The 10,638-nt window shown below is 37.5% G+C and overlaps 1 protein-coding gene across 1 annotated transcript; it reads left to right on the top strand.

Moving 5' to 3' along the window:
* The first annotated feature begins 3,185 nt into the window (after positions 1 to 3,185).
* On the top strand, positions 3,186 to 10,605 carry LOC111575044 (uncharacterized). Its single transcript, XM_055010185.1, has 10 exons — positions 3,186 to 3,555; positions 3,641 to 3,719; positions 5,138 to 5,473; positions 6,197 to 6,301; positions 6,391 to 6,506; positions 6,622 to 6,730; positions 6,820 to 6,956; positions 7,947 to 9,469; positions 9,562 to 9,651; positions 10,343 to 10,605. The coding sequence occupies exons 1-10, from the start codon at positions 3,473 to 3,475 to the stop codon at positions 10,345 to 10,347; spliced, it is 2,583 nt and encodes an 860-aa protein (XP_054866160.1). The 5' UTR covers positions 3,186 to 3,472; the 3' UTR covers positions 10,348 to 10,605.
* The last annotated feature ends 33 nt before the right edge of the window (positions 10,606 to 10,638 follow it).

The following is a 10,638-nucleotide window of genomic DNA, read 5'->3' as shown; positions in this document are numbered from 1 at the left end:
ATATTGTTGCTTCTTCTGTCATTCTGCAGTTTCCTTAGACTGAATATCAAGTTTATATTTTAAATGATTTCCCATGTGAGCCCAAGAAGACTTCAATAAACTCCCTCCATCCCCTGAACACAACATATTTTATTACCATGTTAAATGTTTTTATTTTTTATTTTTTTATTTATTTTTTTTAATGTTTTTGAGTTTTAATCATAGTTTTTTCTCTTTGCTTGTTTAGTTTTGTCATCTGTGTAAAAGGTGCTCAACAAATAAAGTTGAACTGATAAACTGAGTAATTGACTAACTCATGATTGTGACAACAGAAGTATTTTCATTGTGTTTTAAGGATTTATTTCATTTTTAAGGTTGGGGTTAAAATCTTGACAGAAAAAGAAGATTAAAGAAATAAACTACATAACAAAAAGCAATTAAATCAAACAAAAAATTAATACAATAAAACTTTTAAAAAGTTTTATTGTTAAAAAGATTTAAGAAATTTAAGATGTAATTTTCTAATTAAACATTTAATTTTTTAATTAAATGCTTTGTCTTTTTAAAGGTTTAATAATCTAATTAAATGTTTTGCATTTTTTTAAATGTTTAATATTCTTGTTTAATTTTATTTTTTAAATGTTTAATTATGGAAAATACTTTATCTGTAATTTCTAATATTTGTATTTTAAAAATTTTGTTTAATTTCATAATGACGTGTATTGTATCGTGTCGAATTATCTCATTCAATATTTTGTCTGTTTAATATAATTTAATGTAATTTAATGTTTAATAGAGTTAAACATTAAATTACATTAAATTATATTAAACAGACAAAATATTGAATGAGATAATTCGACACGATACAATACACGTCATTATGAAATTAAACAAAATTTTTAAAATACAAATATTAGAAATTACAGATAAAGTATTTTCCATCATTAAACATTTAAAAAATACAATTAAACAAGAAGAATGTTAAACATTTTTAAAAATGCAAAACATTTAATCAGATTATTAAACCCTTAAAAAGACAAACCACGGGTGTCCATATAGCTCAACGGGTTAGGCGGGTGATTCATGTACACGTGCTGGTCCCCGACGCAGCGTCCCGGGTTCGAGTCCCGCTAGTGGCCCTTTGCTGCAAGTCTTCTAGCGACTCTTCTCCCCTGTTTCCTGTCTGTCTCTCACTACACCTATCCAATAAAAAGACAAAACATTTAATTAAAAAATTTTATGTTTAATTAGAAAATTATGTCTTAAACACAATAAAAGTTCAAATAGGAATTACACTGAAAATACAATGAAGGATTTAAAAAGAAAATTAAACATTAAAAGGTGGTAAAACATTTAAAAAGAAAAACCTTAAAGATTTAATCGAAACATTAACAGACTGTCTGAAGGTTCAAACTAACAGAGAACTACTCAAGAACTTTTAAGATTTCAGTCCTCAGACTGTGTGACGGTTCAAACTAACAGAGAAGTACTCAGGAACTTAGAAGATATCAGTCCTTGGACTGTCTGGAAGTTCAATCTAACAGAGAACTACTGTGGGACTTAGAAAATTTCAGCCCTCAGACTGTGTGAAAGCTCAGGTCCTGAGGACTCGGGAGGTCTGGAGGCTTTGAAAGTCTTGGAACTGAGGGTTCAACCCTCCAGCACAAAGGCTAAAGTCCAACCTCCTGAGAAAAACGATCGAGTCGAGACTCAAGTTAAAAAAAACTCGAAAATGGCAAAAAAATAGATGATAAATGCGCAAAAAAAAAAAAAAAGTATCGCGCGCAGCTTAGAGGGAACAGTGGTCCCAAAACTGTTGATAAATTATTTCTCAATAAAACCTCATAACCAGTTACATAAGCACACCCTCTTTACTGACCTCTTTACCAATAAACCCCAAGACATACTTTGCCAAAATCCATAATAATCCATAACATCTTTATTTGCACCAGCCCCATGTGAAAATGACATCAGTCTGTATTTGTAGAGCATCTCATGAATGTAGCAGCACTGTTTAAATATTTCATAACACAGAATACAAGCAAAGAATATATAGGGATACAGACAAACATGGGAAATAAGAAACGTGCTCTTCAATAGTTATTGTCATTATTATTACTAGTAATATTATTTTTGTGTCCACTACAACCCATACAATCATCTAGTGTAGTCAAACAGGAATGTGTGCATGGCGAATCAAATCCAAAACAATCCATGAACCAACGACCACGTCTTGATTGCACTTCATATTATTGACCACTAGATGTCCTACTCGAGCACTGTGTGTCATTGAGGCCTCGAGTAATGAACCATGTTTTGAATGAAGTGTCGAAGCTTCAACAAAGCCTCGATCAGCCATCACTAGTCAACAGCAGCCAGAGATGCTATCAGATGTGCCGACCGTAGATATATATACACTAGATATGCTAGCGCGCTGTCTTCTATATTATCTATGGTCTGACCAATCACTGCTCTCTGGCTCCGCCCTCTGGGAATCTTGTTGTCGTTTGGCTCTACACTTGCTGATGACCACTTCCGGTCTCAGAAAATGAAAAAAACAGACCTTTTTTCGTTTCTATCTCTTATTGATTTCATTTTTTTTTGTTATTCTAAATATAAAATGAAAATCAAAGCATTTTTAAAATTTCGTATATCCCTTTTTGATCATAAAAAGGAAAAACGCCTTGAATTTCAATTTTATTTTTGGTATTTTAAAACGAAAATCACATAACCACTCGTTTTTTGTTTTTCAATACCCGTTTCAGAACGGAAAATCCAATTGCCAGATAAATACATGGACCAAACAAGTTTACAACGCTACAGGAAAGCTGATAGCAACAATGCAAATAGATATAAATAGTGGTTGAAAAAAGTTTTCCATTTGTGAAATGTTGCATTAAGAATCACTCTTAAAACTTAAAATTGATTGGTTCCATAAAAATAAGAAATTTGGCAGAATTTAGTTTTGTTAGTTTTTCTTGTCAACAATAAACAACGACAAAAAAATTTGAATTTGTTTGTGTCTGTCTAATGCAGCGACACCTTTTGAAACACAAAAAGATCTTTCCACAAACATTTCATGATAATATTTGATATTTTTTTTACACCATTGTATTATCGAATACATGTGACGAAACAACAGTACCCGGGTTCCCCCGCTCTCTCCTTAAGTGGTACAGTCCACTTAGTGACGTATATCCCAAACACGGAAGTAAACGACAGCGTGATACAGCTGCTAAATGAACACACGTGAAAGAAAGACAGTTTACTGGACCAAAGTTGATTTTATTTTAGGTTTTAGCGGAAATTTGGGTTAGAGTAGATAATAATCAAACCTAAACAGCGTTTATTTGACGTGTTTCCTGCGGACGGAAGCGTTTGTTAGCTTAGCATGCAGTTAGCATCCTTACGTGGTCAGTTGGTTGCTCCAGAGTTTGTTAGTTTGATTTCTCCTAACGGCGTCTTTTAGCTAAGGAGAAACTAACGAAATATAATGGCTTTTGCAAACCTGTTTGCGAATCTGTCTCCTCTCACTGGTGACGTGAAGAGTCCTGGAGAACCAACGTTCACTTACCGGTACGAAACTGCATTTTGTTTTTTTTTTAAATTTAAGTTTTGTTTTAATGTTCTGTTTTATATTTTCACTCTGCTTATTTTATAGGGAAGAGACTGGTAAAGGAACAAGAAGCAAAGCCAGAAAGAGGAAAGCAGAAAAAGAGCAGCCTGGATCGTACATCAAAGTGAGTTGAGCTTGTAAATTCCTTATTTAAGGTGTGCAGCACTACTTTACACTACTTCAGTTTTAGTGGAAAACAGTCATGTCGTTTAATATACACCTGTTGGATCATCCGAAAAGAAATGGTCCAATTCCTTCACAGAACAGCAGAGTTGTGGGTGTTTTTTGCCAATCATTTGTTTTTGCAGGGCTGATGTTAATACCAAATATTAGTCATCGATGAGACTGTTAGCAGATATTTGGAGCTGATATACATTTAATGTAAAAATGAAAATCTGATCAGAATTTAGAATAACGCAAACTACAGGACAAAATGTCATTGAATTGCCTTTGTTTATTTATGTTTACCTTGAAGCATTCATTTTTCAGTCTTGATAGGATATTACTTTTGATGTGTAACCTATCAGACAGTATATTTATATATATAGAGAGAGAGGTGGCTGCATCAGAGCCAAAACAGTGCATTTTTTCATTAATCTACTTTATTGGAAATCAGTTAAAACGGTAAAAATACAGATAATCTGAAAAATGTTAGATCCCAAAATCGATCAAACAATCAGTCGATGCCCCTCCTTCAGAATCTTGTTTCAGAAGTCCTCTATTGAAGACAATCGACTAATATTGTTGAGAAAACTTTGTGTTCACAGTAGGGATAATACGGATATAATCAGAAACTCATATAACCACAGTATAACCACAAACTGAAGCATAAAAATACAGTTGAATTGGCACCTCTAAAGCAGTTTCAACATGAATATTATAAATTCCATAAAAGTCAGACTTATTGCATGCACAGGTGGGTAACAAATTAAAGGAAAAATATGAATACGGTGCAATGTATGGTACATCTAAGCAATTACTAACCAATTATGCTCTGTAGAAGATATAAGGAGACTAAACGGTCCCAGTTAGTTCTGCGTGTCGAGATGACAAGAGAAAAAGGTCTAAGTGACTTTGGAATAGGGTTTAGTGTTGAGGGACAGATGGTAGGAGCTTCAATCAAGAACAGTGATCAAAGCGCCGTCTGTGTTTAGATCTGTGGGAGGTACATCGGTAAATAAATGATGCCTGGGAGGCTCATGCGTTAATGAAAAGAAAAACAGAAAGCAGTTCTTCCTCGGGTAATTGAGAATGCCAGCTCAGTAGAGTTCCAGAGACTTGACAAATCACAGTAAATCTCCAACACGTAGTGATCCAACAACTTAGTAAGACACTTTTCTTTAATTTGGCACGTGTGTGTTCAGTTTCTCTGCATTAGTTCCAGCCAGGTCTACCTGCAACTGAATATGATTTATGTGGTTTCTCTGCCCAATATGATGTTGTTTTTATGGACTTGCCAAGTGAAAAAGGATAAAAGTTTTAAATGTTACATCAACAACATTATTAGCAGACATCTCTGTAAATTTTTGTTTCCCACTGAAGCAACGTTGTGAGGTTCAGACCACCACAACTTATAACTTCAAAGATAACATCAAGGCCAGAGGCTATCACACACCAAGTACTGACAGTGCACTTGGAGGCTACACCAAGGAAGAGATAAGTAATCACGGTAATAAAGCTGCACCCAATATCAGGCACAGCAAAGGTCAAAACTACAAATCTGGACACAACTGTGAAGTGAACAAGCAGCAACATCAGAAAAAGAAGATGAAGTGGCAGAAAAATCAGCATATACCTACGGATAAAGGGAGACATTCAAATAGAGATGGAAGAGCAATGTGGGGAAAAGGTGGAAGAGGACATCCATATACCAGACAGGTAAGAAAGAATTCAATGTTTGTCAGAATGGATTTTCTTCACCGTCAGCCTGTTATCTCCTGCAGCTTGATGTGCAACTCAGCGAAGGCATTCACATCAGTTATTTTACAGGTTCGAAAGCCGTGTTAGCTTTAAAAAAATTCCAAGCTTAAAGCATCTCTCAGAGCAACAAACTTTAAAAACCAGACAAATCACCTGATTTTCAACGTTGCAACAATCGTAAAACTAATCCTGTGTTACATACAGTTCTATCAGGAAAATCAACCAAATCTAAGATAAAAATTGTCATATTTCATCAAAAACACTTTGGTCTACACGTTTCATTTGTCAAAAATGAACCACTTATGCCAAATTTCATTAATTGCAAAGAAATTCTATGCTTTCCTGAGAAGACATGAGTCACTCAGCTGCCACCAACATTAACATGCCAAAAATTTAGGAACTTTTTTGGCTGATATGCAGAGGAGACAAATGCTGAAACAAATGAGAGAGATGACAAAGCGAAATAAAGTGACATACTTGTTCAGTAAAATAAATGCTACACAGCTTAAGAACCATATACATACGAGCAAGTTGTTGGAAGATACATTCAGCATGATGAAATATCTTTCTAGAGTTGCAGAGTAGTGCAAAAATAGATAGTTGTTCGTAACAAAATGTCAATGTATCACTAAGAATCAGGTCAAATGCACAAAACTAACTGTGTTCTCTTTGGATATTAAGATGAAACCACCAAGGTTCATGACACAAGAGTTCAAGGACCAGAATGTTTTGGAGGTGGACGGACGGTTACTTTGCCGATATTTCCTTCATGGACGCTGCACCAAGGCAGGTTCCACCACAGAGTCACTTTACCTGCAGGACTGAAAAACCTCCTTAGTCTGACTGCAGCATCCTTAATATTGGTTTCTTCACAGGCTGACAGCTGCCAAATGGAGCATGTTCAGGGTTACAACGATCTCATCAAATCAGCCTGCAAGTTTTACATCCAGGGATTCTGCACAAAAGGGGAGAGCTGCCCATACATGCACAATATCCTTTGGTTTGACTGTAATCTCGGTGTCTTACTATCATAAACTCATTGTACTGCTGATTTTTGGAACCTGGAGGATGATTAGTATCTGGTGTTTCCTTGACTAAACTGCACAGTCCTTCCCTTGCAAGTTTTTCCATAGAAAAGGAAAGTGCTTCCAAGGAGCAGATTGCAAGTTTTCCCATGAACCACTAAATGACGTCACTAGCCGACTGTTGGATGAGGTGCGTATGGAAAAGTCTATCCTTGTCAAATGTTCTAAAAATGTTTCACACGCATTGCTGCAGATATGAGTTTTGTCCTCTCACTGCAGGCATTAAAACGGGCCAGTGACCTTTCTGAACTTGCAAAGAAAGCTGAACAGGAGTCATCAAGAGGGCAGCCAAACACAGCCGAGTCGGAAATTATTGAAACAAATGAAACCCCTGATACACTCATACAGCCAATCAGGTAAAAACCTAAAGTGTTCACTGTGCTGTTGCTCTTCTTCTGCTGTCCTTGCATACAAGGTGTGATCAAAAAGTCCTTGCTTCTAAAAATAAAAAAAAACATACCTGATTTAAATTTGGCGACCATCCCTTTTGAAAGTAGTTCCTTGTGCAGCAATATTCTGCTCCCAGTGCTCCTGCAACACTTGTACCACTGTAAGTTCTGTTGTGTAAACATGTCAAACACCATCTGCCATGAATCTTTTGAACTGTTTAAATGGCTACCCTTCAGCTTGAATTTCATTTTGGGGAAAAGGTAGACGTTACAAAGTGACAGGTGTAGTGAGTGGGGTGGAAGGAGAGTGACTGTTGTGGCACCCACATGCCATTGCCACACAGTTTAGGTTATTTGCGCCAAATGTTTTCCCTGAAGTATCTCAGGGCATGCTCCTGCTTTTCCTGACCTCATGCCTCCTTGTCTTGGTTTGGTAACTGCAGCTTTTCCACTGTAAAAACTGCTGTTTCTTCTCTTGAGGGTAGCTGCAGACCCATCTCTTGTCACCATTAAGGACACTTCACATGAAAGTTGGATCATCAAAAGGGTCCACTTGGTGGCGCAACCAAGTACTGCAGCCGAACTACAATACTTGGGCTGCATTACTAATCACATACTTTTCCTTTTTGCTTTAAGTATCTACTATAGCTACCCTCACAAATTACAACTTTGTCGTAATATTGAACCCAAAGCTTTAACCAATGCAGTCTGTCGTGCTAAATGAGCTGTTTCAGCACTCTTAGCATCTCAAGCTTGTTTATGAAGTTAGCACTATTTAGACAACTGCTGTTGGGTATCTGCAGGTTAGCAGACAAATTGCTAACATACAGCTACCAATGGTTGCAAAAATACATGACCACAAACAGTCCCAGAACTTTTTGATCACATCTCATTAGCATTTATCTAATAATTAACCCAGACATTTGTGATTAACTTTCTAATGTTTTTATTTCTCAGGCCTAACTTTTACAGCAGCACAGATGCTGCAAAGGAAACCTTGCTGTGTCCCACAGAAGAACAGGCTGATGTCACAGTCGAAGTTTTCCTTCCACATGCTTCGAACGCCACCCCGCCTCAGAGCCCTCCATCAACCAGCAATAAAGAGCCAGTCTGTTATTCAGTGGAAGCTGTCCTTGGACCTCAGCTGTACAGACCATTCCCCCGTTTCTTTACAGCTCCTGGAAGTCAAGAATCTACACCTCCCTCTGTCCCACAGACGTCTTCCAGTATTGGCATGTCAAGACAAAGCGAAGCTCCGTACTCTGTGGATGCTGTCCTCAGGTCATTTAAATCTGTGGAAAAGTCACCTTTTGGCCAAGCATCTGCCACTACAACTGTAAAAACTGTATCCTGTACACCAAAAACTGACTGTGAAAAAAGCACTGATCCTCTGTTGAACTCACAACACGAGAAGATTTTGCTAAATACCAGAGATGAAACAAACAAATCCCTGCAAAAAATGTTCAAAAGTCTGCCGTCTTTCCAAATGCATACCGGCCAGATCTCAAAAACCTGCCGTGACCTTTTGCTCACCTCTGAGGATCAGAGAAATCAACGTGGAGATGTTGCAGAGTCCATAAAAACTGCTCAAAGAACTTCTAGTGAAGTCAAACTGGAGTTGTTGGTTTCTCCTGTCACTCAAGTAGAAAGGTCTACTTCCTCTCCAATTAAAGGAGATATGAAAGATAATCAGACATGTCCTCCTGCACAGCTGAAGCCACATCTCTCTGGTCCGACTTCTGATTTACAATCTTCAATTAAGCCTTTTTCTCCCTCTGCAGGTTTCTCAGAGTTTAAAGATAGAGCTAAGGTTGAATCTGTTTCTTGTCTTGATACGAAAAGTGATTCTTCAGACTCTTCCAGTCATCATTTTGCTGCAAAACAACGCCCTGAATGTGGATTTAAACTTGGTACACTGCAGCTTTATTCTGCTAAAACCTCCCCAGAGCGAAGTAAGGAAATGACAGTTGGATGTAAGAAGAATCAGAAAATACCTTTTTTTGGCCTTTTTGCGAACCCGATATCTGACAGCGTGACACCAGCTCATCCTCGAGGCTTTATTCAGACTCCACGCTGTGCAGATTTCACAAGTAAAGATCTTAAAACTGCTGTTGAATCTGACAAACCTCCATCCATATCCTTCCTCAGCCTTTTCGCAGAGCCGCTCATTGACACAGCTGCTTCGGCTCCATGTTTGTGGTCTCAAGCTGATTATTCAAAGGCATTTCATTTATCCAAACGACAAGCGTCACCTCCTCCATGTGTGGCTGGAACTGATGCTACAGAAACTCCTCACGGGCCGGTGTCTCCTAACTTCTCCTCTAGTTCAAAAAATGAGTCTACAAGTCAGCCAGTGAATCCTGTTTGTCGCCTTGTGTCTGATTCCCTCGGTGAGATTCCCACCAGTCCTGCTCCTCAAAGTCTAAATCCATCCATAGCTTCGGCTCAGCAGCAGCTTCCCGACATGTCATCCCCCAGAGGTGAGGCTGACTGCACATATGCTAGAAAACTAGTGTGAAATTTGTTTTGAAGAAATGTGTCGTTAATATTTTTTGTCATTTGTGGACTGCAGATTCAGTTCTGAAAAGCCTCTTCCTGAGTCTGAGTCCGTATCAAGAGGACAGACAGCAGCGGGACAGTATTCATATCAGTTTTCCTCCAGGTAAGCTGTTTATTCACTCCTGCTAAAGACATTTAGGTTTACTGAACTCCAAGCAGTTTCTGGAAATTGTATTTGCTCCTGTCTCATTTTTGCTCACCGTGGCCTCATTTTTCACTGCAATATGAAGTCCTGCACCTCTATGGAAACAGCATATCATAAAGTGACATATCATTAAAAAAAAAAAAGAATTTCAATGAAATTTTATTTTGCAAAGTTTAAAAAAAAAAAAAAAAATAGAATGAACATTTTTTCAAGTCCCCACAGGTGTCATCAATATTTGAAAAAACACAGTGACTCTACATGATACAGAAATTATACTACTTACTTTTTAAATTTCTTTTAATATGTTTCTCTTCTCTGCTCTAAGCACAGCCTGCAGTTCAACTGAAAGTTCCCCAAATTTTTGCACCATGACGATTGGTCACAGCTGAGTCACTAATGGTATCATGGTTGCAGAATTCTTTTATTTTTTATAGAATGATTTTATTACTTGTTAAATTTAATTTTGCTGAAGTTTTAGTTCAGATCTGATAAATGGCGTAATTGGTGCCTTTCACACCTGGAGTTGAATTTGTTAGCAATCCCTACAGAGCTGTGCAAGACTTTGACTGAAATGAGCAAGTGTAAAATGATAGGTAGTTTATGGATCAGGACAAAAATGGATGTTTTTGTATCCTCCTGTTTGTTTCAGACTGAGAAAGCAGCCACAACAGAGCACCAGTTCTGCTTTTAGACTCTTCAGAACTCCAGGCGTGACTGAACCTCAAGTAAGAAACTGACGCTCGTTCAAACGTGACGCCGCTGCAGCATCAAACCCGACTGACGCTCAGCTCAGAGACGGTAAACGACAGCGTCTGGAACCACTCAAGGACCTTTTTAAGACACCACTTTTTTCCTTATGTGATTGTTAACCACTGTGTGGAATAGCAATAAAAATCCTCATACTTTTTTGCACCTGAAGCTTTGATTACATCATATCAAAACCAG

Source organism: Amphiprion ocellaris, chromosome 4 (genome assembly GCF_022539595.1).
Source record: "Amphiprion ocellaris isolate individual 3 ecotype Okinawa chromosome 4, ASM2253959v1, whole genome shotgun sequence".
NCBI lineage: Eukaryota > Metazoa > Chordata > Actinopteri > Pomacentridae > Amphiprion > Amphiprion ocellaris.
Note: the sequence above shows the minus strand (reverse complement) of the source record. Positions and strands in the feature narration are given on the sequence as shown.